The sequence below is a fragment of the Phycomyces blakesleeanus genome (assembly GCF_001638985.1).
Source record: "Phycomyces blakesleeanus NRRL 1555(-) unplaced genomic scaffold PHYBLscaffold_5, whole genome shotgun sequence".
Lineage (NCBI taxonomy): Eukaryota > Fungi > Mucoromycota > Mucoromycetes > Mucorales > Phycomycetaceae > Phycomyces > Phycomyces blakesleeanus.
This window is the reverse complement of record NW_017265138.1, coordinates 1,729,703-1,756,064: the sequence shown is the minus strand read 5'-3', so window position 1 is coordinate 1,756,064 and position 26,362 is coordinate 1,729,703. Positions and strand designations below refer to the sequence as shown.

Below are 26,362 nucleotides of genomic sequence, written 5' to 3'. Positions count from 1 at the left end.
AGAGAGACGAATCAGGCATCCCTTATACGACAATTGAAAACATCATCAAGATATAAGAAGAAACTAACATTGGAACACTTGACTAAAATCATAGTCAATAGAGACCATATATACTACATGATACTAACAATATTACCCTTTGTTTGAGTGCGAGCTGTATAGGTATCGCCAAAGTAGCTTTTTTTAAAAACAAAAGTTAAAATCAGTACAGCCGTTTGTTACGATATTGTTATAAAAAAACTTTTCTGCAAACGGCTTTGCTTATTACGTCTCAGTATATTGGTCAAAGTGGTATCTACACAATCAAATAATATGCTTCGTTTGGTAAGATCTAGAGTTAATATTCCAGTGGAAGACTGGAGATAGAGTAAAATTCTTAGATAGGTTCTCGCTTATGTTAAAAGACAATGATTCTGACACCATCCATAAGAATGTTTCCTAATTAAAAAAAACCCCCGTATAGTTTCTCCAATGAAGTTAGAGAAAGGTTTGGTGGTATTTTGGGCTGGTTTCTCGGTTAGTGCATTTGGTCATTTTGTGGCTACTGAAAGGCTCTGTTGATTAACATGTTTATACGAACAGTTTATTCAAGAGCTGAAATACCTGCTGAGGTAAACGAATAAACTTGTAAGATAGTAATAGGTACAGTGAGAGTGTTGTTTGTTTAAGAAATACAGATCCTAATTGTTTATAAGATATGAATATTTGCTTCCTGGGTTTAAGGTTGTTGTTGGTTAATGACTGGTGAGATCATTGCCGTAGTATTAAGTATGATTTAAATCCTCTGTAGAGTTAGTCATATGATGCTGTCTCAGGTATTATCACTTTAGAAATTAACTTGTAAACTAACTCTTGCTTAATTATACACTTTACGATTAAATAAACAAATATATCAGGATCCAGAGGAGACTATATCATTGCTGATAAACCTGACTTAGTAAACATCTCAGGTATAATACACACATACTATGCACTTGTGTACTTCGTATTGCTTTATTGGCAGCCAATAATAAACCATCAAAAACCTTTAAAATTCAAGACCCAGTGGCTATATAATTAGTTTACCTAGATATCCATTGCGATTCACTTCTTTGGTACTAACAATATGTAATGCACCAAATATTTTACCTTCGTAGTATAGTCTTAAATCTTGACTGATTGGCCCTATCAGGATTGTGTCAGTGTGTGAGTTGACAATTTAGTTTTATTTTTATCGTTAATCTTCTTTTCTGATGTTTTTGATTCCTTTGGTATTGTTGGTTACTAGAAATTTATTTATATATTTGATTAAATGAAATCAGGGATTTTAGTAATTTTTTATGATGGGGTCTCGACTGACTTGACTGACTCGCTTGACTCGACCGACTCGACTGACTCGCTTGACTCGACCGACTCGACTGACTCGCTTGACTCGCTTGACTCGACCGACTCGACTGACTCGCTTGACTCGCTTGACTCGCTTGACTCGCTTGACTCGACCGACTCGACTGACTCGCTTGACTCGCTTGACTCGACCGACTCGACTGACTCGCTTGACTCGCTTGACTCGACCGACTCGACTGACTCGCTTGACTCGACTGACTCGACTGACTCGACTGACTCGACTGACTCGACTGACTCGACTGACTATGTATAAGATAGATGTAGTATTAAACATTGGTTTTACTTGAATATATCCTTTTTCTTCAAGATGACAATAATAACAATACACGGATAGTACATGGTTTGAATATATGCAAAGACCTGAGATAGGTGTGTTTTTATTTTTATTTTTTATATGTTGATATTTCTTTCCACACGTATATATACATAATATATTACTCTGGTTTCTGAGCAATCACATAATGATTATCACGATCGTATCCTGTCGTTTCAATCACCACCCCATCAATCTGTCGGAAAAGATCATCAAGCTCTCCTTGCTTGAATAAATGATAGTATCTATATAAAATTATAATAGTGATAGCAGCAACGAGAAGGTGCATTGATATATATTTAAATAAATGAAAGTAATAACCGAATATATCCATAAATCTCTTCTCCTTCTTCTTACCTGTTGTAGACTGTAGTAGTTACTTCTGCCTTTGTACCCTTTTTATCAGAGTTCTCTATCCGCGGTTCTTTTGTCGATAATGTCCAGGGAACAAATACATCTTGTGTTCCAACCTCGAAATTACGTTTACTGAACTTGGTTTGTTCTAAAGCCCAAACGAATACTAATATTCTTCCACCTGGACGAACGATACGCAAAAGTTCCTAATATATATACCCATGTTTTAATTAAAGTATGATAATGTATGTGTACCGAGAAAGTCTTACGAACATTATCCACAATATAATTTTATATATAATTGTGTTTCTTACCTCGATTGCCATGCGTCGTCGTTCAGGAGTCGAGAAATGATGAATGACAGCGATGGAAATAGCAAAATCCTATAGTAGATGTATTAATTATCTTGAATACATAAAACCAAAAGAAATGGTTTAGATGGCTTACCCCAATGCACAAGATAAACCTTTATTGTACTTACGAATGCATTCGGGCGATAGGGCAATGTTAATCCATCAGCAACCATTCCTTCCAATCCTCGCTCGTTTACAATTTTGATCAAGTTGCTACTTCTATTAAAATTAAAAAGTAATATATAAATATATATATAATTATAAAGATTCTCTAGCTTATAAAACTCTGATTATCTATAGATGTTATGTATGTTTGTGTGTATGGTTAAAAAAAAAAGAAAAAATATATTACCTATCTGATCCCAAAACAAGAACGTTTGGGTTCACACCAATATATTTACCATTTCCACAGCCAACATCGGCACCAATACTTCCGGTAGGCAATTCAGTCAAGAATTTCTCCACAACTGGCCAAGGCTATCAAATCAATAACAATAAGTTTTTTAAAATAAAATAAAATCAAAATCAAAATTAATTAAAATTACAGTAGATAAATAGATAAGTAAAGGTTATTTTTTTTTAAATAGGAAGAAGATTGCTCTTGTAAATGAACTTTTTTTTTGAAACATAATTACCTTGTAACGGGTATCGCTGAAATGGGTTGCAATGACTTCGTACACTTCATGGACATGGCTCTGTTCATAATCTTGTTCATTCTCTTTTGGTGTCTCCACAGCAACAGGTTGAGGTTTTGACATTGTTATGTATTTATTCTATATATATAAAAAGAAAATGAATGTAGAAATTATATATATATATGTATATGTATATGTGTGTATGACTTTTCTTTCTAGATGCCAAAGCTTTTCCCCCTTTCTTCCTTATTATGAAAGGAAGCAGTCTCATCGGTTTATTTATATAGTAGTATTTTAAAAACAATAACAATAATAATATAAATAAATAAATAACCCCAGGTTTGTATATTTCCAATATTTGTATTAGTTACTTGTAACATTTACGTTGGTTTCAAATAATTACAGCGGCCATAGTAACAGCGCCAAATAATACCACGATGATCAGATCAAATGCTGAATGGGATTTATATTCGATGATGCTAATGATAATTACAATTCCAATAACAAGATGAAATTAAATATTAATTATATATATATTGTTTATTTAATTAATTAATAAAACAAAAATAACAAAAAAGAGTGTGTATTATCATTTTATAAGCATAATTCAATCTTTTTCGGTGCTTTCTTTTTGTTCAGGTACTCTTGGTTTGTTTTCAAAAGGTTTTGTGGTTTGCTCATTTCCAGGCAATATCCAAGTTCCATTGGTTTCGCTTGATATAAACAAGAAGCAAGAAGTAAATGAATACAGGCGAGTCATTTCAATTCAATTCAATTCATTTTATTTTATTTTACTTTTTAAAAAAAAACAAAGCAAAGCAAAATAAAGACGTATATATATATATATATATACTGTGTGTATTTGTGCCAGAACTTACGCTTCGTATTCTTTCAACAATGGCTGGAATACATAGACACCAGTGGCAATACCAACGCCAGTCGCCAGCAAAACAGGGAAAATACGACTTTGCATTGTTATTATTATTTGTGTATGTGTATCTTGCTTATAAGAAGTTATTCCAAAAACAATAAGAAATAATATATATGTATATGTATATATATTCCCTTGCTCTCAAAGACCTTATCCATTAAGTACTATAATGCGAGTCACGAACCACTTTTTTGAAGTATTTCTGCAAATCAAAATAAATACGAAAAAGTTGGGTCTTGAGTATCAAAGTCCGATTCAAATGGTCTCTTAATGATCGAATGGAATTTATCGAATATTAATATTAAAATGCAAAGAAAAAGTAAAGATGTAGAGGCTGCAGTACAATTGGGTTCAATGTAGACTTGGTTCCATACTGCTGATTTTGTTGGATCACCCAGTAAATCAAGATTTAGGCTTAACAGAAATAAAGCTAAAAGATGAAGAAATTTCGTCACAAAGGATGTATTCCTCCAGCACGCATGCACTAATTCTCTCTATAGACCACTGGATAGATTGCTCATTACATATGCCAGTGCAAATGGTGTATATATGTATATTAAAGAGGCGTGCAAGAGAGCTTTAAAATAAATCAATAATAATTTGACGTTTGCTTTCCCGTAAAAGGCAAGGTGTGTGAAAACGATATCTGTGTTTTCAAAATGACATAGTGGAAACAATCTCAGGATAGAAAGTTATATATATATGTATATATATATATATATATGCGTTTTTTTTTGGATTTCGTTTGCTCCTTCTTTTTCTTGCTTTAATCCGCCTTCTTCTTTAACTTTCTGTAAAAACTATATAATTATGTCTTTTCCTGAGACCGAGTCATCGAGAATGAAAATCGATGTCAACTCAGCTCAAGACACACACCTATACAGACACGATGGAAACAATCCAAACAAGGCTCCCGAGTATCTCTACAGTTCGCCGACCTCTGTAGAAGGAAAGCATCCTTATGACAGCAGCGACAGTGACACTGGAAGTGATGCTCTCGGACCCGAAGACAATGCGCTATATGAGATGGACTTGCGGTTACAGGGAATCAACACTGATGGCATGGAAAGCGATGATTCAAACATTAGTGACCAATACACTAACAAGTCCGCAAGACCAAGACCAAGACCAAAAACAGCGACTACAACAAGAACAAGAACGACAAGCACAATATCTGTGGATAAACCATTGCCACCATCCCCAGAAAAAGAACTACCGAAACTAATAGTCGATGATGATTATGTTAATGATAATGATAATGATAATAATAATAATGAAAAATACGAAAGAAACCAAGAGGATCAGAATGACGTACAAAACATGTTTCTTGCCAACTCAGCAAAAGAACCTTCAGATTCATATAGTCTACAAATGACACCCTCAGAAATTTCTCAACCCAATATAACTGTCACAAAGAACAAGGATAATAATTATACTGAGCTTCAGGATGATCTTGCCAGACAACAGGCAGGCCCTCCCCCAGGCCCGATAATGCCAAGTGCCAATCCAAGTAAGTAAATGTCGAATTTTACTTAAAGTAATATGACCTGTATAATTAGAAATTCTTCATTGTTGATCTAATAAAGAAGAAGAAGAAGCTAAACCATTTATATAAATGTATAATTTATTTATTCGGTATTATTATCATTATTTTTTTTATAATTAAAAAAAAATCAAAGGACGGCAACCCCATGTCAATGCTGTTGATGCAGGAGACACTCGTATCAAGGGAGTCCGTAAGACTGTGACACCTTCTGGTAGAAACAAACCTTTACCAGGCACAGAAAAAAGGTCCTCAGTTGGTACCATAAGAGAAGGAGGGCCCAAAGATACATCGCCTGAAGGAGATAACGTGCCGCACACAGAAGAAGATCTGCCAAAGAAATGCTACAAGCTCAATTTCCCAGTACCTTTGAAGCCTACATCACCAGCCGAACTTATCGAAGGGTTCGAATCAATTGTGAGCAAATACATCCTGGTTGGTGGTATGATCTGCTATTTCTTTGGCAGGCTGAGCATTGGATTGTTTTTTGGTTTTCTAGCCATCGCAGGATGTAAGGCAACAAAATGATATAGAAAATAATATATAGAAAAATCAGTTTTACAGACATAGATCATTAGACTTTCTTAGCATTGATCTTTTTTTCCTATCTCCATTTTAGGCGCCTTGGCTTATTGGGTGGTCGGTACCGAATCAAAGGACGGATTGGACTGGCAATTGGAAAAACTGGATGGTGCATCAACTGTAAGTAGTATATCAATCAATATATATATGTACTATTGTTTATGGATACATTCTTGATATACACCCATGTATATATCTTAAACCTGTTTATTTGTGTTGATAGCTTTATGAAACCAATGGAGAGAGTGTAGAGTGGATCAATTTCATCTTGCAAAAAGTCTGGAGAAGTATTGATCCTCGCATGTTTGCTTTTGTTGAAGACATTTTGGAAGACACTCTGCAGTCTGTGGCCCCCAGTATTATTGTAAGAGCTAAAGATGTCTGGAGAATTACTCTCTTCATATACATATATGCTTGCTTGGTTTTTGTTTAAATTAATTCAAAACTAACAACCCCGATTCAATAGCAAGCCGTAAAAGTAACTGATTTTGATATCGGAACCCAGTCTCCAGTAATTCAAAAGTAAATAATGGCTTTGATAATAACAAGAATAAAAAGAAGGACTAGTTACTTATACCATTAATTAGGATTCGTGTCTTTCCACACCACCCTGGTCAACCAGACGAAAGCATTGTAAGTCTATCAATATATCATTAGATTTTATATTGATAAATTACAAAGCCAATAAGCAAACAAAAAAAAACTCCCAAAAAGTCTAAAAGCAAAATGTCATTATAATAGTTCGGAGAGGTGTCTTTTAGTCTGACCTCTAGAGCCGTTGCATCGTCTCATTCAAGATCAAATGTCAAATCCACACCTCCTGGCCTTTCCTTGCGCTTCAAAACCGGTATCAAGGCACCTCTGGATGTCAAGGCCGAATTGACCCATATTTCTGGAAAACTGTTATTCAAGATCCTAACCTCCGCTGACCCACCATTCCTATCAAAAATTACCTTTTCATTCACAAGCGTTCCGACCATCACAACAGGCGTAATGCCAATGTCAAAGCACTTGAACTTGATGCGTGTAAGTCCCTATTTTCCTTCTTCTTAATTCTTTTAATTATATTTATTATTGTGTTAGTTCACAGACATATAACATATATGTGTGTCTGTGTTAGCTTACATATTAAATGAGGTTAATAATCACAAAAAATTAACTGTCTTTATTAATTAAATAATTTATCTTTTTCATATATATATAATATATATATAGCTTCCTATGTTGAAAACTTTGGTCAACGAGGGTGTAAAGCTAGGATTTGCAGATTTGGTAGATCCAAAGAGTATGACACTCGACATCCAGGCCTTAATTGGTGCTGCTACCCGTGACACTACAGCTATTGGTGTGGTAAAGGTAGATATTCGACAGGCCATTCGTGACATTCATGCCAAGGTTGGAGGTAAATAGAACTACAAGTACAATTATGAAACTTTGTAATGTAACAAATATCCAAAAAAAAAAAAACTTTCGCTATATATATATATATATATCTATATTTTATTATGATTATAACAGAGGCAAGAGATTCATATGCTACCGTATCACTCAGTAATCAACCTGGTCGTCAGATGGCAAGCACTCGAGTACTCACTAATGAAGAAGATCCTCGATGGAACGAAACATTATGCATTCTTGTGCATCAAGGTAATGATAAATATATAAAAGAAGTGCCTGTTGGTTTCAAAAGATTGATTATCGATGTCTTTTATATAAACATTTTCTTCTTTCTTTAGATGATATTCTGGCCGACACTATGATTGACATAAAAGTCTGGGATGCAGACAAGGTTAATTTCGATGACTTGTGGGGTTCGGTCTCTATATCTGTAAAAGATGTTGTGCTCGGAAAACTCGATCGTCTAGGAAATGTTACTGGATGGTGTCAACAAGAGCATGCTGTATTTGATGGGTAAGAGACTTTCTCTGTCTTTTATATACATATATATATGTTATTCCTTAATACTAAAAAAAAAACACGATTGATCTATTCTTTGTGTATAAATTAGTTGGGCTCCAATTGATGGCAAGGATATGTCAGAGTCCCGGATAAAGCTCGATTTCAAGATGACTTTCCATCCAAAATATGTTGTTCCAGTAGAGAATATTTTGCTAGACCCGAAGCAGCGCGAGACAAACAAGGAAGATAAGGAAGAAATCTCACCAGACCACAAGAGTGGTATGTTTTACTTCATTTTATTGAAAGTATATTGTTGCTCTACTTAATAACATTTTTATAGGTATATTGTCGGTGCAAATCACACAGGCTACAGATCTGGAGATTGGAGATCCTGGAGTCACTGATGAAGACCTCAAACATCCATACAACTCTAATACTATTGTTAATCCTTACGCTGTTTTGTACATCAATGACCTCAAGGTGTATCAAACACATGCTAAGCTCAGTAACCCTAGTCCAGTAAGTCTCTCGAATATATATCTACTTGTATACATATGAGAATATATTAATAGTAATGCCTTTCTCTTGCTTTCCTTTCGTTTTTATTACTATTTGAAACAACAATCGATTAGTATTGGAATGCGATCACCGAACAGTTTATCAAAGATTATGATTCTGCTTATGTCCGTATCTCAGTCAAGCATTCAATTGATCTTGAAAGAGATCCTGTACTTGGAACATATGCTTTCTCTCTCAAGGATTTGTTTGGACCCACAATAGAAAAGGTAAAATATACAGTCAATCAGCAAAAATAATCTAAAGAATGTAAATGCTAATTGAAATAAGAATCGTCAATCTAACATATCCACAAAACTGTCTTTTTTCTTTAATTATGAATAAAGTACAAAGAGACCGAGCGATGGGTTCCACTGATTAAAGGAATTGGTTTTGGAAAGGTTTCAATGCTTATACGCTATAAACCTGTCAAGCTTACTCTTCCACGTGAATTGAGAGGAGCTGGTAAGCCTACAATCTATAAAAAAAATACTGTTAATAGAGTAGTAACATCCTTCATTTATATATACATATGTATTAATAATGGCTTGATATATGTATTTGGTATTTAGATGTTGGTACTTTGATTATTGAACGTGTGATGTTCATGGGCTTAAAACCACCCATGGAAGCAGAAACATTTAAATCAACAAAGGCAATTGTTGCCCTTAACGTTGATCCATCTATCCACAAACGTCTTCGGGCTTCAGATCTCAAACAATTAGAAGGAAGCAACGATGGCGACAATGACAGTGGAACAGCTGGTCAATACGCTTGGTCTCGCAAACGATTGTATTTCCCACTCACGATGCGTTACCGAACTGCGGTTTACATCCATTGTTTCCAGGGAGCTATGTCGGGAAGCAAGGCTACCGGAAGATTCTGGCTCAAGGAAGTGTGTGACAACGACTGGCAAGAGGTCCTGGTTGGTCTGCATCACTACACGCCCGAAAAATCCAAGGAAGCCAATCGGAACGAAGACGATTGGCCTTTGAACGGTCCGTATGGCCAAGTCAAGATCCGAATGAAAATCGTACCAGGTTTTTCGCCTGTTCACGGCAATCTCAAATCGTTCACAAAGGACATGATTGGAGCCGATCCGTTCCATAATGAAGATTTCAAAGTCAAAGCACAGCAGTGGATTCGTGAAGAGAGCAGCGAAAATACCGCAGCGGGGACTGAACGTAGTAAGAGTCGAAGAATGTCGACTGCAACATCCGAAGCTCTAAAAGAAAGACAAGAACATATTCAAAATGAAGATGAAGCTGAAGATGAAGACGATAACGAGGACTATAATTATGATGATAATGACAATGGCTCGAGTGATGATGAGTTTGTACTTGAGGGCAGTGAAAATGAAGACGCCAACTACCTTGAGAATATGCACGAAGGCCTGAAGAACAAGAAGCTCCACAAATTCAAGGTCATGCGTAAATTGGAGTTTGGCAAGGACTATGTTAAGCAGAAGGTGGATACTATTCGAGAGGGTTTCAATTCTGATGATCGCGCTGGCCGAACTATGGCTAAAGAAATTTGAAGTTACTTTGATTTTGCATAATGATCTGTTCTTCTTCTTTTTTATGTATATATTTTTACTTTCTTATAATACGGGGCAATTATTATACGCTAAACCCCGTATTCTTCCCCACTCTTAAAGCAGGAACAATAAATATACTCTAATATAAATATCTGTGCCTATGCGTCTATGCATCTATACGTCTATATACATGTGTGTATGTCTTTTATTGGACAAGTATTACAATTGATGTATAGTAAAGTAGTGCAAATATATATATAAAAAGAGAAGAAAAATACCAGAATTTGTTCTGTAGATTTTTCTATCATATTCTACCCTTTGATTATGGTCTAGTACACAATCAACTTTACTTTAGGCAAAAAGCAATCTTATTGTTCATTAGCAAAGCCTTTTAGTAAAGTAAAATATCATAAAATATATTACGCCTTCAAAGCTTGTAGATGACGCCATTTTTTGTGCCCGCGACTGACATCTAAATGTAGTCGTAATTCGTCCTCATCTAAGACAAAAATAATATCAGAAATCGAATTCTATGCGGGATTAGTTTAACTGCCACTATAAATATTGTATATACAGTTAAACGGTGAATAAAGTATAATAAATATATTAATATTTTTAATGCCCAAAACAAAATCTTGTCCGCCCTTATCCTCTTCCTCCTTCTCTTATTTTCATACTCTTTTTCATCTTATTCTTCTAAACAAAATGCTCTCTCTCACACGCACCAGAGTACTCACCACTGCCAGACGCGCCTTCGCCACCGCCGCAAAGACCGCTGCTCCTGCTGCCCCTGTCGCGGCTGACAAGAAGTTCAAGGTTGTCGTTGTAGGTGCAGGTCCTGGTGGTCTGTCGGTATCATCCACACTCTCGAAGATGCTCGGAAAGGACCAGGTTGCTGTCATTGACCCTGCCAGTGTTCACTACGTGAGTTCCTTTTCTCTCTTTACCTTTATGTATATACATCTTTAAACGACTGAATACTGTATAAGCATATATTGTTTTGAGGCGCGATAATCTCATACTCTTTCTTTTCTTTTTTTGGACCCAGTATCAACCCTTGTGGACCTATGTTGGTGCAGGTCTCAAAGACTTTAAGGAGTCTGTTAAGCCCATGGCCAGCGTAATGCCCTCAAAGGCCGAGTGGATTCAGGACAAAGTCACCAAGCTCGACCCTGACCACAACCAGGTTACCTTGAGCAATGGCGAAACTATTGGTTACGAGTATCTTGTCGTTGCTGCTGGTATTCAGATCAACTGGGAACAAATCAAGGGCTTGAAGGAAGCCCTTGGCAAGGACGGCGTTACTTCCAACTACTCTCCCGAGAGTGTCCAAAAGACTTACCAATTTATCAAGGAATTCAAGGGTGGAAATGCAGTCTTTACTTTCCCCAACACTCCCCTCAAGGTAAGACACAGAGATGGACGACAAGAGAGGAAGAAAACCAGTTGGGCTGAGAATATGTTATATTAACTATATATATATATATATATATATATATATAAAGTGTCCTGGTGCTCCTACCAAGATAGTCTTCTTGGCTGAAGAAGCCTTCCGTTTGTCTGGCGTCCGTGATAAGACCAATGTTATTTACAACACCAGCCTGGGTAAGATCTTTGGTATTGACCACTACGGAAAGGTTCTGCAGAAGCTGGCCGATGAGCGCAACATCCAGGTCAACTTCCAGAACGAGCTTATCTCAATTGATGCCAACAACCACGAGGCCGTTTTCCGCAACAATGGAAAGAACGGAGAGCTGAGCACTGTTCACTACGACTTTTTGCACGTCGCGCCTCCCCAAGGACCTCCCAATTTCATCAAGGAATCAAAGTTGGCTGATTCGGTTGGTTGGGTTGATGTTAACAAGGATACCCTGCGTCACAACCGTTACAAGAATGTCTTTTCGCTCGGTGACTGCTCTTCTTTGCCTACCTCTAAAACCGCGGCTTCCATTACTGCTGAATCGGGTGTCCTGAAGCACAACCTTATTGCTGATATCAAGGGAGAGAAGGTTGAACAGGCAGTTTACGATGGCTATACCAGCTGTCCTTTGATCGTCGGTCGCAAAGAGTTGATCCTTGCCGAGTTCTCTGGCTACACCGGCAAGCCTCTTGAGACCTTCCCTGTTGACCAGCGTAAGATTACCAGCGTTGGACAGTTCCTCAACAAGGAGGTAAGATACTTTTTCATTTTTCTTTAAATAAATATGTCTGAGGAGTAGAGTAGAGTAGTGTAGTTTAGTAAAATAGAGGGTGGTTCTTTATATATGTACAGAAGAATAAGAAGGAATTAATGGCAAAACAATTCATATTAATATTCTTTATTTTATTAAGGTTATTCCTGCCATTTACTGGAACGCCTTGTTGGACGGTAACTGGGTTGGTCCCGGCAAGTTCAGATCTATTCTTGAGCCTCTCCGTTCCAAGCATACTTAAGCAGAATATCCAACAAAAACACTATCAAAAAAAAGAATATTAATAATAATTAACCCGATTTTACCCTTTTTCTCTTTTTTTTATCTATCTCTTTTTCCTTTCTACTTCATCTTACATTATATAACTCATACACAAAATGCTTTTCCCTTTTATATATAAATAAATAAATTTATATAGCTATATATCTGTATAATTAGATATTTATCACTCTTTGTGTGTATGTGTTGTAGCGCAATACAATCGGTGCAGACAGACTAAAAGTTCAAAAAGAAGGATTTTTTTTTAAAAAAAAAGTATGACTTTGTTTAACAGCTGAATGGCTAGTCTTCTTTCATTATCACTTGGAGAAAGGAGAAGAGCATGTGTCTAATAGAAAAGATGTGACATATGATGTAAGGCTTAGAAAGACCGGCAATAAAAGGTTTTCACAAGATGGAATAATGGTAGTATGAGCACTTGGTCTTATCTAATATGGATTTGAACTTTTGAGTCTGTCCACACCAATTGTACTAAAGCGTACTTGGGACGGCGGTACCCTGATAGCCAATCAGTCTATACCTTCCCTACAGAAACACATCGATATATCTTTTATTTTACGACACTCTCCGGCACTTTGACGTAAAAGTGGAAAAGCTAATATTAAAGCCGACTGCGATGATAAAAGTCAGATAAGAGGTTTCAATGGTTGCCTTAATCTTAATCCAGAATCACTGAAAGTTTTGTGGGCGGATTTGAGTCAAGGCAGCCGTGACACGCTAAGTACGAGTATTTTACTTTCCTACCCATTCCTAGTCGAGCTACATACCATGACCATTGTCATTATCGAAATTGACATTATCCTGGATAAATAACCCATTGTTGCGATCGCTAGACATATAGTTAGTCGGTGTGTACCTCTCCAAGAAGTCATACCACAATCACAGTCCACACGCTCTACAGAGAATAGAGCTAAAGAATATCGCTACAAGTAACAGATCTTTAAATATTTATCCTTTCGTTGCAGTAGGCTTTCATTCATGAAATTAGACTACGTCTATTTTAAGAAATCCGAATTCACGGATAACGGGAAGATCATTATTGATATGCCCTACACGCAGCTGGAAACACTTGTGATTTTTAATATCGTCACAAACAAGGGTATTATAAAGCACTATGTTGTTAAACAAGAAGATGACACTGATGTTGATCAATTGGGTTCGGTTACCCATTAGCAACCTATGCTACCAAACTGGTTTCAAATATACAAGGAATGTTATTTAAGTGATGAAGACGAGGAACCCATATTATACAGGAAACACGACAAACGATGGTATGACAATGTAGCCAGGCCTTACCAGTATTTAAATGGGTACAGACAAGAAAGAAATTGTGTATGGGAGCTTGAGAAAGATGATGTTAAATATGCTCAAAAATAAATATTTCTGGAAATTTAATTGCATGGTAAACGTTTTTTTTTTTAAAAAAAAAAAAGCAATGGCACATTTTTAACGTACACAATTTTGACCATCATCCTTTTTATTTACTCTTCAATTTCTGTAGGATACCTTTGGCATAAAAAGAAGTTATATACTGTTGGACCGTTGGAAAGAATATCTTTATTTTGGCGTCTTTGTTTCTCAATTTAAATCCGTTGACTTGTATCGTATTGATAAACAGATACTACATGCACTATGTATTTGATTTATATATATATTGAAAAGAGATTTGATTTTAATTAAAGAAAAAGACGAAATTGAAATTGAAACAAATCCAAAAATATAGATACTTATGCCCGATTACACCATAAGAAGATAGACCTTGTGAATAGATACTTCTTTATTGAATCATATCTCAGAGACAGACCGTCCATGAAGTCCAAAAATAGGAGAAAGTCTAAGATTTTTATTGTTAAATATGATAAATCCCTCTTTTTTGTTGTTGTTGTTGCTGTTGTTGTATATACATATATACAGTAAATATCTACAGTATGTATATAAGCTATTCATCTCAAAGACAAGAAAATAATTGCAGGCTGAAATTAATAATAGTAGTAGTAAATAATAGAAAGAGATGAGGCAAAGTGAATAAGTAAGACAAAGAAAAGAAAATGATTAATTAGCTTCGATGGTGAATTGGGGTGAGGAATTTCCGGAATCTCCCATCAGAACAATGATATACGAGGCTTTGGTGACAAGGTCGGTTGGTAAGACGACACTCTGAGATCCAGTGTTCAAAGGGAATCCCGAAGCAAGAGTCCAAACTAAAGAAGGCTGATGAATTCTTCTTCATTCTTTCATTCCTTCTTTCTTTTACGCTCACCCACCCTCACAAACGCATGTATATTTAAATAAATAAAAAATAATACTTACACAAATGTTCATTGATGTCAGTACCATCCAAGTAACCGAGCTTAATGGTACCACTAATAAGTGGTAGAATGAGACAAATTGATTAAAATTTTGGTTACAGAATATATTATTATGATTTGAGTAAATGGCAGAATTACTTGACTTCTGGGGCAATTGGGGATCCGTAGACAATTGTATCCCTTTAAGGTTGCGCAATTATACAAGTAATAAGTAAAAAAGAGTATCTTGAGTACTTTTGGTGCATGTGTCTTTTTTTTTTAATTACCATTTTACATCAAAGGTTCCTCCAGCTTTCCATACTGTGCTCTCGTTAGGTACAATGCTTTTTGTTGTTGTTAGAGATTAGTAAAGCAATTGAAGGTAAAGTTAGTTTGCCTTTTTGTCTTTATTCTTTTTTTTTAGTTGTACATATTCTTCACTCTTTTGACTTGAAAATAAAAACTTACATATGCGGGTTAAGGACAACAGCCTTGACAAGACAAATGACAAGAGTAACACAAAATACAATATACTTGATCATGACTTTGTTTTTTTTTTAAAAAAAAAAGAAATGAAAAATATATAAAGAAGACAAAGAAGAGGAAGAAAAATGCAGGCAGGTAAGACTTTATATTCTAGAAACAAGATAAATCTCGGTTTATCATGTATTTTGGATCTCCAGGTTTCTTTTCTATCTCAAGCCTCTTCTTCTTCTTCTTTAATGTTTTCCATAAGAATATATGTATATATATATATATATATACGCACGATTGTATCTAATAATGGTGGCGTCAGAAGTTGTTTTAAATACCTCTGGTTCTGCAGGTAATTAACAAATATGAATGTTCGAGGTTTTTGTTGGTAAAGAATAACTTGGTAGATTTCCAAATACTCCTTTTAGATGATTTCTTCCTATATCTTTTTTTTTATATTTTAAAATACAGTACAAATCACAAATATATTCTAATGATTTAATAATTATTGATTCTTTCTCTTGATTAAGATCAATATTATCAATATTATGATATTTTAACCTTTGATAAATTAGCTACAAAGTCAACCCAAGCCAACCCAAGCCATTTCTTGATTTCTATTATTATAACATTTTATTTATCAGCCCACAATTGATACTACCGAATATCCACCACTCAAATGTATGTGTGTGTGCATATGTATATCTTTGATAAAATGATTTGTGCACATCTTGGCCTTAAATTTGCTAAGAATTTTATTCATTTTATCCCACTTTTATTTATCTGGTTTTTCACATTGGACTTGTACTGTAAACTAAAGAATGACAGAAACAGACTACTTCTAAAGAAACAAATATTGACTAGATGAAGGCTAATTAGTCTAAGAACTTTAAGCTCTAATTATATATATATATATATAAAACTAAACTATAAAAGAAAAGAAAAAAGGCTCAAAATTGCCTAAAGATTCTTATTATTATTTTCTGCTTTACAAGTGTCTGATACAGTCAATCGCTCGATCTTATTTGATATATCGTTTTTATTTTTATTTTATTTATTTTTTAGAAAAAATAAATAAATATATAGTAAAAACATCATGCCATATTTTTCTGGGTCTTTTTGCTTTTTTTTTTAGAAATATATATATAATAAGGTACTAATTAATCGATAGATGAAGATGGATATAAAAAGGTGGAAAGATAAATATTGTACCTTTTTTTTTTATTTCTCTATTTTGTTTTATTTATTTTTTCTTTCCTTTGATTTTCTCTTTCTTGGTCTATTTGAGATTAGTGGCTGGACCAATAAGATAAAGTAATAATAACAAGAGGAAGAAGAGAAAGAAGAAGTAAATTAACGTGAAAGGAAGGGAATTATATAGATATATAGGATATTGTGTATGTGTATAATGGTCGTGTCTGTATAATATATATATATATATATATATATGTGTGTGTGTAGCGAGTAAGTGTATAAGTATAAATATAAATATAATGGTAATGGTAATGGTAATGATAATGGTAATGATAATGGTAGTGGGAATGGTAATAGGAATTGTGCAGTAAAGAAAGAAAGAGCGAAGTTCCAGAGTGTAAATGTGGGGTTAGGGAAAAAGAGAAAGGAATATCTATATAAAACCTTTCTTTTTCTGTATTTATTTTATAAGCCGTACGATGATTTCTTGGAAACCGATGCACGACAATCGGCTGCCTTGGAACAATGTGCCTTGAACGAACAGTCAGCAATACTGCGGACCTGGCAACTTGAGATATCTATCTTTGCTGGTGGGCTAACAATCACAGGTGGTCGGTAGTTATTATTAACCTCATCTTCCTCACTGTTACTGTCTTTGTTGATGGCTTGGCGATTACGACGTTTGTTTTTTCCACCACAGCATTTGCCATTCACCTTCTCTTTACCACCACAACAGTCTTCACTATCTCCAAGGCAGATACAATCACTCTTCGTGGCTGTCAAGGGCACAACACTAGCAAGTGTCTCATCCAACCCTTGGTTACTGTGACGCATGGCTCCTTCTTTCTGAAGAATAGTCACCACCTTGACAAAATTGCCAAAATCACATACAAATCCAGATTTTGTCATCGGAACAATGTGTCGTACGGTTGAAAATGGGAGAATCTCGCTAGCCTCTCCATCATCCAAGCTATCCTCATCATCCTCATCATAATCATCATCATTACTATTCTTGTGGCTGTTTTTGTTGCTGTCTTCCGAATCGAAATTTTGTTTGCTGTCCTTTCGACGTCTACTAGAAATTCTTGTATTGCTGCCACTTCCATTGTTGCTGAGCTGCGGTCGTCTACGTTGTCTCCATGGGTGAGTGTTCTGTTGTTTCGATAACGAAGATTTCGGGCGACGATTGATAACACCAAATAATGACCCAATAATGGATCCAATCGAAAGATTGTTATTATTGTTATTACTAGGCGATACTGATACGGTAGCCTCGGCAATTACAGAATCATTCTGTTGGTCTAAATCAGTATCCAATACAAAGGTCTCCACAGGAATCATCATCATTGAGGTCTTTGTATGTCCCAGGCTATTCGAATCTCCAAAATCGTGGAAAACAGGAGGATCATGGTATTGAAGAGGTGCAAACCAGGCTTCCCATTGACCAGAGGTATCACCCCCAAAACCATCTCCCGAAGAAGAATAGGACTTATTGCTGCTGTTAGGGTTGTTTTGGCCTTTTGGAGTAACCGGTGTGGTTCTTTGGCGAACACCAGCCAGGATATTGTTATTGCAAAACACCAAGCCTCGCCCGGAAACCTGGTCAATCTTTCCCAAAAAGCGAGTTTCCAAATTGGCTTCGACATCTCCAGCCAGCTGTTCAATATCCAACAAAGGATCTCCTCTATCATCAGATGTTGCCCCTTGGTGTGCAGAAGACCGGCTGGGCCGAATATGGCGATGAACTCGGCGGACAGGCAAACTTTGAGATGTTGACGGCTTTCGGGGACGTCCCGCCGACACCGTAGTACCATGATTTGTTCCTGTATTTGTTAAGGTTGAGGTTGACATTGTCATTGATGTTGTTAATGAAGAAGATGGCGAAGGTATAGGCGAAATCCCTCCTCCCACTAAATCCTGGTCAGTTGTAGTGTTGCAAGTGCTGACTTTCCGAGTACGCTTGTATTGCTTCTTGTGGTAGTCCTTTGCACAGAGCGTACAGCTCACATTTGGACCACCCACACGCTCGAGTCGCCAAGCATGCACAGTTTCGTCGGCCGAGCAGGAAGCAACCATAAATCCGTTTCCAAAACAGGAAATACAACCTCTGCACTGTCCATGGCCATTTTCGACTTCGCAATAACGTGTAACAACCACGTGTGTAATTGGCCCACGATGGTCTCCAGGTTCATTGTTCTGGACTCGATGTTCAAGAGAGTGCAGAATACCCTTGACCTGGGGGTTTTCTTCAATTCCTCCATGAGAATAATTGTTGTTGTTGTTAATAGTAGTGGTAGTGGTGGTTGTGGCAGAAAAGTGAGTAGAGACAGTATTATAATTATTATTATTATTATAACTATTGTCATTATTGGTATTAGACGAGGTTGTTTTGCTGAATCGAAGAAGAGGTCCACCAATAGGATGATCCCGAGCATGTTGCTGGTTCTTCTTTTTAGTCTTGACACCTCCGGCCGAGAGTGTCCCGATCCATTCGCCCGTCTCGAAATTCCAGGCAATCACGGCTCCCTCGCTCGAGCCAGTCACCAAAAGTCCGATGCCACCGACAGGAAATTCGGTTGCAAGGCAGGTAACGATCTGGCCATGGTGGCCATCAATAGTATAGGCACAGGTCCAAGGTTCATCGTTTGTCCTGACATCACGTTGCCAGCACTTGACTACGCCTTCTTTGGACGCAGTAAAGAGCCAAGTGATGCCTGGTTTAGCAAGGTAAGCCGGCTCAGACTCCACACAGTGTAAGACCGTGATGTCTTTGAGATGGCCAGTGCAGGTTTGCTGGACACACTCGCCCAGAGTCACATCCCACTCGCGCAACATTCCACTCTTGTGAACTGACACAATCCGGTTCTGTGCCTCGCCTTTGTTCATCGTAGTAGTATTAGTAGTAGCAGTTGATCGTCCGACCCATTGGATTCCCAACACACGGTCTACAACGCGGCTATTAACACCGGTGTTTTTCTGACTTTCTACTGCTACTAATGTTGACGTTGACGTTGACGTTGATGTGGATGTGGATGTGGATGTTGATGCGGACATTGCTCCATGGCGTTTACGAATACCGTTGTCCATAGTCTCTACATGCTGACTTTCGGCCGAGAGTGAATGCATAAGTTGGCCGGTTAGTGCGTTCCAGATACGTACGACGCCATCCTCTGCTCCGGTTGCAATCCATTTGTTGGCACGGTCGATTTCTACAGAGCGAACAACTGCGCTGCTGATACCACCGCTGCTATTAAGATTTCTGTTGTTTGTTTGTGAGAATTTCGAGGAGGTCTGGGCTGTGGGTCGAGAAGGATAGTAGAGAGAATTGAGACGAGATTTCTTGACAGGATCCAAACGTGCCATCCAATTCGCTTTGTTGGTATCCCAGAGAACAAGACGGCCATCTTGACCGCTAGAGACGAGCGTGTTGTGCTGATGATTGACAGCAATTCGGTGGACATCAGCCACGTGCTGGCCTGACAAAGTCTTGACTGAGACCCGGCCTACATGGTTTGTGCTGCTATCAAATTTAGCTTGGTTTGAGATTGCACCCTGGTGATTATGACGGTTGGTGCTGCCGTTGTTTCTATTGTTGTTTTTGTTTTGATTCTGATCGTGTTGGCGTTGCTGTTGCTGTTGCTGGTTTTGAAAATTCAGGGTTTGTGCGATGCTTTGGTTCAAAAAGGTGGTGATCCAGGGCAACATGTAAGTCAGGAACGACAAACTCCGCAGGGTGATGTGCACAAAGCTTGTCTCGAGAAAAGGTAAGAGCCAGCGGTCGCGTAATCGAGGCGTGATCCACATGATGATGGCCACCAAGACCATACAGAGCAAAAGTGACGGCAGGTTTACTTGTAGCACAGCCAACAAAACAGTTTCTGCCACACCATAGACCCACCCGCGCAGACGAGATGGCGGAGGACGCATGAGTTGCTGTTGCTTGTGGACGGTCTGGAGCGCAACGCTCTTAGCCTCGTAGTGAGATACGCAGCTGGCAAGTGTAGACCGGCCTTGGTCGGCGTCTTGGGCGTCTTTGGCGAGTACGATCAGATAGGGCGGCTTGGTGTTCAGCCATTGGGTCTCCTGGAGCGGGTTCACGACTTGCCAGAAGTGAGCTGATACTAGCTCCAAATGTCCGACCTCTTTCGACGGCAGAGAAACAGCGCTTAAACTGTTGGATACATTTGTGGCCCCCTTGGAACGAAACATTGCCAGGGCCAGGATAATCAAACATAACTAATTTGTTTAGCCACATCATAATGTGTATAAAGAAGTCAAAGGTATGAAAATAAGAAGAGGTTGGTTAGTTACAATTTCTTTAAAGTCAATTATGGTATTAACTTTATCATTATTACTATTACTATTACTATTACTATTCTTCTTCTTAAATAGGATATATATATGTGTGTGTGTGTGTTTGTTTATAGAAGAAAATGGGGTATAGATGTACAAACTTATATATATATATAATATAATATAATATCTTATTTACTTTATTGTAAAACAAAAATTATCCTACATACAACAATATTACTTACCAAAAGAGCATTAACGGCTCTGTGGGTTTTGAATTCCTTACACTCTGCGCACGACTTTGAGTCTTGTTCATCCGGCGTGTCTTGAACAGGGCAAAAGTCCGGCCCCTGTTCAATAGACGGATCAACATGCAAAAGTTCTCGCAATCGTTTGGACAATTGACTATCACCCAAGTCGGCCAGCTATAATATTCAAAGAAACACCCACAAACATACGGATACGCACAAACACACACAGAAAGACAGAGAAGAATAAAGAAGAAAAATGATAGAATGCATATATTCAGGCACAGACAAACACACAAAAACACACAGAAAAGATTAGTAATGTGTACCAAGAAAAAAACTTATTAGTCAATTTCTATTTTCTATATATATATTTATATATATATATGCTTGAGGGGTATGGCAGGGTAGGGCAGAGCAAAGCAAGAAGTGGAAGGGAAGGATGATATAATGAAAGGGTATTGTTTGATTTATTTTTTGTTTGCTTACCTCTACACGGCGAATGTCAATCGAAAGCATGGCAAGGAAAAAGGTAAACTGAAGGACATAGTCTACCAAGAGTACTATTTTGGTAAACAGACAAAACTCTTTTATGAGGGCGTGGTCCATGGCAGTTCCAATCGACAGGATCACCATTTCGGCCACCAGAGTCGTGGTCATGGGCACACCCACACTCTGGATTCCACGGCAGACCTTTTCTTTGACCTGCATATCGCAGCCCGCGCTCAGGACCGCGTTGGCCATCAAGAAGGCGTTCTCGAGAGTAGCAACATGTACAACAAGCCAACAAAGGTACCATGGGACGGCAACAAAGCGAATCTCGAAAAACCGGAAGATACCTACGGTGGTTGTGTGGCAGGCAATCGACATAAAGATGGTCGCGAGTCCGAACGTGTACTGGGATTTGATCAAGGTCGAGGTTGAAAAGGCGTTTGAGACTCCTAGGAAGAGACCAAGGTGGATAATGGCTAGGACATAGTAACGGTAAGGTAATTCGAAAGTAAATACTTTGAACTATAAAGTAGTGTAGGTTTTTATAAAAGAAAAATTATTTGTAAGAAATACAAGGGTTAGTTTTATATTATCCTTTATTTTCTTTTTTTTTATGTTTGTTGTAAGTGTTATAGTTACTATGATAGTATTATTATTATTATTATTATTATTATTATATAAAATAAAATAAAAATGAATAAAAACTTGCTTTGTAATAAAGGGTTTCTGTGGGTGCACTTATTTGAGTCCACCAACCGGTAGGTGCGTTTATAGGATTGGTTTCTAACCGAGCAAGATTCAATTGCTGGGTTGTGTGCTGCCACAGGGTATCCCAGATACGAGAGGCATAGTGAGGGTTAGGGTGTTTGAGCAGGACGGTCAGGACAATAGAGTCAGCATTGATCAAATAGCCGTTCTTGTCGAGTGTCGCATTGCCAAACATCGAAAAGGGGTGTAGTGAGAGTCCGGTCTGGTCTGAGACTCTGTGGCTCTGACGGTCTATGGTTGCCCTCCAGTCTGGGTCATCCTCAAGGCTAGCTCTGGTGGGCCAGTAGTCGACAGGCGAGTGAATTACACACAGACCTTGACGGCCGAGACATATGTTTGATAGAGAGGACGGTTGTCCGTCCAGGGTGACAAAACTTGTGGTGAGTAGATTGTGAATGTCGAGAGCATGGAGCAAGAGATCTTTAGTGATCTTCTTGTGTGCAAGTGAGATTCTGATCTGCTGTGTTGTAACTGCAGAAGTCGTTGTTGGGGCTGTAGTAGTTGTGGTGGTTGTGGTAGTGGTTATTTGTTGGGTGGTATTTGTGAATTGGACATGAGGTGAAAAGTGCCAGAATTGGGCATCGTGAGACTGGGTTGGAAGAGTGCTTTGGCGAGCGGAATCATAGACGTCAAGAAGGACTGGAAGTGAAAAGAAGGTGATAAGAGAAAACGAAAAGAAGAGGAGTAGTAAAGTTCGGGAGACAAAGAGGTTGCCATAGCGATAAAAGTAAACTGACAGACTCGAATTGAGTTTAGCTATGGCCAACAGGGGCATTTTTTTAAAAAAATAAAATATATATATATATATATATATATATATAAATGTCTATATATTTTTTTGTATATATATATATATATTTTATATATACTTTATATATATATATAAAAAATAGTAAAAAAAAAAGAAAGGAAAGAAAGAAAGGGAAAAAAAAAGGTCTGTGCATGTTTGCGCCAAATAAAAATACCTTGCAAAAAAAAAAAAAAAAAAAAAAAAAGAGAGAGAGGAAACAGGAAATCCCAATTGTAATCGTAACTCTTTCTGATTATTGTAATTTTAATTGAAATTCAACTGAAATTCAAATTTCCATAAAGTTTGTGCAAAAAATGCTTATAGAATATGGTATTCTCCAAATATGGAAATAAAGGTGAATTAAGTAAAAAATAAATAAATAAGAATAATTAAATAAAAAAAAGCATAAGGTTAAACCAAAGAGTACATATACATACACACTACATATAGAATGAGACCAAGATATTAAGATATTAAGATATTAAGATATTAAGATATTAAGATATTAAGATATATATATATATAAAAAAGTTACTACTTTTCTTTCTTTCCTTATTCTTATATATTTTATATATACTAGTTTAATTTCCCTCTTTCTTCCTCTTCTTCCTCTTCTTCTTCATATTCTTATTATCTTGATTCTGATTCTTCCTTCATTTTCTTACTTACTTTTATATATTTATTTATTAATAATTTATTATTTTTATTTCTATTCTTGTTTTACTTATTAAAATACTGCTATTATTACCATTGTCACTGTAAAATAATAAGAACAAGAAAATATGCCAGGTTCATTACACTCTCTTCATTTGTCTACCAATTCTGTACCAGCCTCACCGGAACGCACCAAGACCTTTGCGGCCGTCCACAACTTGCTGTCCTCGGCGTCCAACAAACGGTCAAAGACCATGGCCTTTTCTCCAAAGTCTCGTCCGTCCTGCCACCCAGATCGTCTAAAGGTGTTTGTCGGCACGTGGAATATGTACGGCCGTCTTCTTCCGATCGAACTCGACACTTTCCTGACACGGAATCCAGAAGATCCACACGAGAGCACCTTGCCACATCTGGATAGCAGTGCCACTCACCCTTACCATCTATTGGCTATCGGAACCCAAGAGTGCGAGCGGGACATTTCAGAATCCTTGTTCTATTCTTCAAAAGAAGTCTGGGAGGAACGCCTTTCGACTTTTCTTGGCAAACACTATGCCTTGATTGAAACAGAAACTTTGGCCGCCCTCCATCTGGCAGTATTTGTCTGGAAGCCTGTTAGGCACTACATTACAAATATCGAGAGTGAGCATATCAAGACCGGCTGGGCAAACATGGTTGGGTAAAGTATTAATGAGCTATTAATCATCACCATCGCTATCATAAAGATTATGATTATTTTCTCCTTGTTTATATATAGATATTGTTAGTGTGCTAATATGCGTGTGTATTTTTATATATCGGCACGATACATATATATACATATACTATTTATGCTCTTTATACTTATCTATCTATTACATTAAAACCATAGCAACAAAGGTGCAGTCGCTATATCATTTATGTTTGGTCCTAGATCTCTCTTGTTCATAAACTGCCATTTGACAGGTAAGACAAACTAATAGCACTTCTCATCCCTACCTCCTCTTCTCTGTCTCTAATCACATCACATTCAACATTTAATATATATAATTTATATATAAAAATTCAATTTCCATTTCCATTTCCATCTTGTGCTCCGTTCTTGTACTCACTTTATTTTACCTCTTCTTCTTCTTTTTTTTATATTAAAATAATAATAATAACAATAATGCTATTAAAGCCCATGCGTCTCATAACGATGAGAGAAATGCAAACGTCTCCAGGATCCTGCATGATCTCAAGATGCGTGACCCAAAGCTGTCCAAATCAAACAAGCACGAATCAAAAATAAAGGAGATTGAGCCAGAAAAACAACCACCAAGCCAAAAGCAGACAAAGACCGAAATACTCTCAAATAACCAACCATCCAAAACAAAACAAAACACAAAAACACAATCAGATTCATTATCACCACCAGTATTATCAGCATCATCAGCATCAGCATCAGCATCCTCGCCGTTGTCGGTACTGGCACAGGTGCCATTGGAATCAACGCCTAATAAATCTTCAAAGACTAAAGATCCAAAACAGCTCACTGAAAACAATTTAAAGGATCGTGGTATAAGGACATCTGTAAAGGAATATCATCACCACCCTCACAATCATGGTACGCATAATTACCAATCCTTTTATTTACTTAATTAGATTATTTTGAATATCTTGGTTGTAATGTCATTAATTCGATTAGTCAACCAATGATAATGATAATGATAATGATAGTGCTAGTACTAGTACTAGTACTAATACTAATTAATATTATTGATACATTTTTATTGAACATGTAGAAAATATTATTAAAAGATTCGACCACACCTTCATATTCGGTGACACAAATTACAGAGTTGATGCAGAACGGTCCTGGGTGCTAGAGACCCTTCAAAAAGGAGACTACAAGGTATACAAACTCAAACCACATATAATTTAAAAGCAAAAAAGCACCAACCGCTATATTTAATATTACTGGTATTATACTTATATTCATTATTATTTTTCTGAATATTCAATATAATTATATACATACATTATATTTCTTTCTTTAAACTTGAGATCGCCCTGGTCAATTACGCCCTATTTATTTATGTTACTCAACCTTCTTTCTCTCTTTCTTTTTTATCAAAAAATAATAACAATACTTTTAGGCTGTATTAAAGTATGACCAGCTCACAAATACCAGAAAACAACCCGACAATCCGTTTGAAGGTTTCCAGGAGCATCCGATAAATTTCCCACCTACCTTCAAATTTGATACCAAACACGCACATAGTATATCCGATACCTCTTCGTCCATTGAATCTGAACACTCTCCAGTAGCACCAGAACAGGACGAAGCATTAGAGCAAGCATTACAAACACAATCACAAGCACAAGCACAATCCAATCCACAATCAAAATCAAAATCAAAATCAAAATCACAAACAAAGTCAAGCTTAAAAGCAAAATTAAAATCAAAAACAAAATCAAAATCATCAGCCTCACCCTCACCCTCACCATCACCCTCACCATCACTATCAACCTCGAAACCAGAAGAAAAGGAACGAGAGCGGGTGGCTGCCGCACCTGGATTACCGCTTTCCCTGTGTTACGACAGCTCCCCTAAACAGCGAGTTCCGAGCTGGACTGATCGGATCCT

General features: G+C 37.0%; 8 protein-coding genes across 8 annotated transcripts; 3 read left to right on the top strand and 5 right to left on the bottom strand.

Moving 5' to 3' along the window:
- Positions 1-1,317: 1,317 nt before the first annotated feature.
- On the bottom strand, positions 1,318-1,657 carry PHYBLDRAFT_62780 (hypothetical protein; the record flags this gene model as incomplete). The annotated part of the gene is given in 2 exon segments (XM_018441013.1): positions 1,318-1,608; positions 1,628-1,657. 2 exon segments carry the CDS (start codon positions 1,655-1,657, stop codon positions 1,318-1,320), a joined length of 321 nt encoding a protein of 106 aa, XP_018295066.1.
- A 70-nt stretch (positions 1,658-1,727) lies between these two features.
- PHYBLDRAFT_131811 (hypothetical protein) lies at positions 1,728-3,237 on the bottom strand. Its single transcript, XM_018429442.1, has 6 exons — positions 3,039-3,237; positions 2,756-2,880; positions 2,532-2,622; positions 2,365-2,433; positions 2,054-2,256; positions 1,728-1,941 (listed from the first exon to the last, which is right to left on the bottom strand). The coding sequence occupies exons 1-6, from the start codon at positions 3,159-3,161 to the stop codon at positions 1,818-1,820; spliced, it is 735 nt and encodes a 244-aa protein (XP_018295065.1). The 5' UTR covers positions 3,162-3,237; the 3' UTR covers positions 1,728-1,817.
- A 408-nt stretch (positions 3,238-3,645) lies between these two features.
- On the bottom strand, positions 3,646-4,011 carry PHYBLDRAFT_142539 (hypothetical protein; the record flags this gene model as incomplete). Its single annotated transcript, XM_018430827.1, has 2 exons — positions 3,646-3,751; positions 3,917-4,011. The coding sequence occupies 2 exons, from the start codon at positions 4,009-4,011 to the stop codon at positions 3,646-3,648; spliced, it is 201 nt and encodes a 66-aa protein (XP_018295064.1).
- Positions 4,012-4,779: 768 nt separating this feature from the next.
- Positions 4,780-10,085, top strand: PHYBLDRAFT_165522 (hypothetical protein; the record flags this gene model as incomplete). Its single annotated transcript, XM_018435251.1, has 15 exons — positions 4,780-5,479; positions 5,649-6,023; positions 6,132-6,214; positions 6,318-6,458; positions 6,561-6,616; positions 6,682-6,727; positions 6,836-7,120; positions 7,310-7,496; positions 7,613-7,741; positions 7,831-8,005; positions 8,103-8,272; positions 8,334-8,512; positions 8,626-8,778; positions 8,896-9,013; positions 9,121-10,085. 15 exons carry the CDS (start codon positions 4,780-4,782, stop codon positions 10,083-10,085), a joined length of 3,762 nt encoding a protein of 1,253 aa, XP_018295063.1.
- A 652-nt stretch (positions 10,086-10,737) lies between these two features.
- Positions 10,738-12,719, top strand: PHYBLDRAFT_180292 (hypothetical protein). The gene is made up of 4 exons (XM_018438291.1): positions 10,738-11,009; positions 11,134-11,490; positions 11,591-12,256; positions 12,417-12,719. The coding sequence occupies exons 1-4, from the start codon at positions 10,791-10,793 to the stop codon at positions 12,516-12,518; spliced, it is 1,344 nt and encodes a 447-aa protein (XP_018295062.1). The 5' UTR covers positions 10,738-10,790; the 3' UTR covers positions 12,519-12,719.
- An 815-nt stretch (positions 12,720-13,534) lies between these two features.
- On the top strand, positions 13,535-14,198 carry PHYBLDRAFT_165520 (hypothetical protein; the record flags this gene model as incomplete). The annotated part of the gene is made up of 2 exons (XM_018435250.1): positions 13,535-13,717; positions 14,058-14,198. 2 exons carry the CDS (start codon positions 13,535-13,537, stop codon positions 14,196-14,198), a joined length of 324 nt encoding a protein of 107 aa, XP_018295061.1.
- Positions 14,199-14,608: 410 nt separating this feature from the next.
- PHYBLDRAFT_62784 (hypothetical protein) lies at positions 14,609-15,386 on the bottom strand (the record flags this gene model as incomplete). The annotated part of the gene is made up of 5 exons (XM_018441014.1): positions 14,609-14,757; positions 14,867-14,919; positions 15,004-15,045; positions 15,132-15,188; positions 15,313-15,386. 5 exons carry the CDS (start codon positions 15,384-15,386, stop codon positions 14,609-14,611), a joined length of 375 nt encoding a protein of 124 aa, XP_018295060.1.
- Positions 15,387-16,713: 1,327 nt separating this feature from the next.
- PHYBLDRAFT_77163 (hypothetical protein) lies at positions 16,714-23,088 on the bottom strand (the record flags this gene model as incomplete). Its single annotated transcript, XM_018443231.1, has 4 exons — positions 16,714-20,748; positions 21,051-21,230; positions 21,543-22,060; positions 22,302-23,088. The coding sequence occupies 4 exons, from the start codon at positions 23,086-23,088 to the stop codon at positions 16,978-16,980; spliced, it is 5,256 nt and encodes a 1,751-aa protein (XP_018295059.1). The 3' UTR covers positions 16,714-16,977.
- Positions 23,089-26,362: the final 3,274 nt, after the last annotated feature.

Excerpts from the sequence above, each read along its gene's own strand:
- PHYBLDRAFT_131811 (XM_018429442.1), bottom strand. The coding sequence starts at position 3,161 with ATGTCAAAACCTCAACCTGTTGCTGTGGAGACACCAAAAGAGAATGAA. Across the intron at positions 2,257-2,364 it reads GACGACGCATGGCAATCGAG|GAACTTTTGCGTATCGTTCG; the intron begins GTAAGAAACACA and ends TATATATATTAG. Across the intron at positions 1,942-2,053 it reads ACTACTACAGTCTACAACAG|ATACTATCATTTATTCAAGC; the intron begins GTAAGAAGAAGG and ends AATTTTATATAG.
- PHYBLDRAFT_180292 (XM_018438291.1), top strand. The coding sequence starts at position 10,791 with ATGCTCTCTCTCACACGCACCAGAGTACTCACCACTGCCAGACGCGCC. Across the intron at positions 11,010-11,133 it reads ACCCTGCCAGTGTTCACTAC|TATCAACCCTTGTGGACCTA; the intron begins GTGAGTTCCTTT and ends TTTTGGACCCAG. Across the intron at positions 12,257-12,416 it reads GACAGTTCCTCAACAAGGAG|GTTATTCCTGCCATTTACTG; the intron begins GTAAGATACTTT and ends TATTTTATTAAG.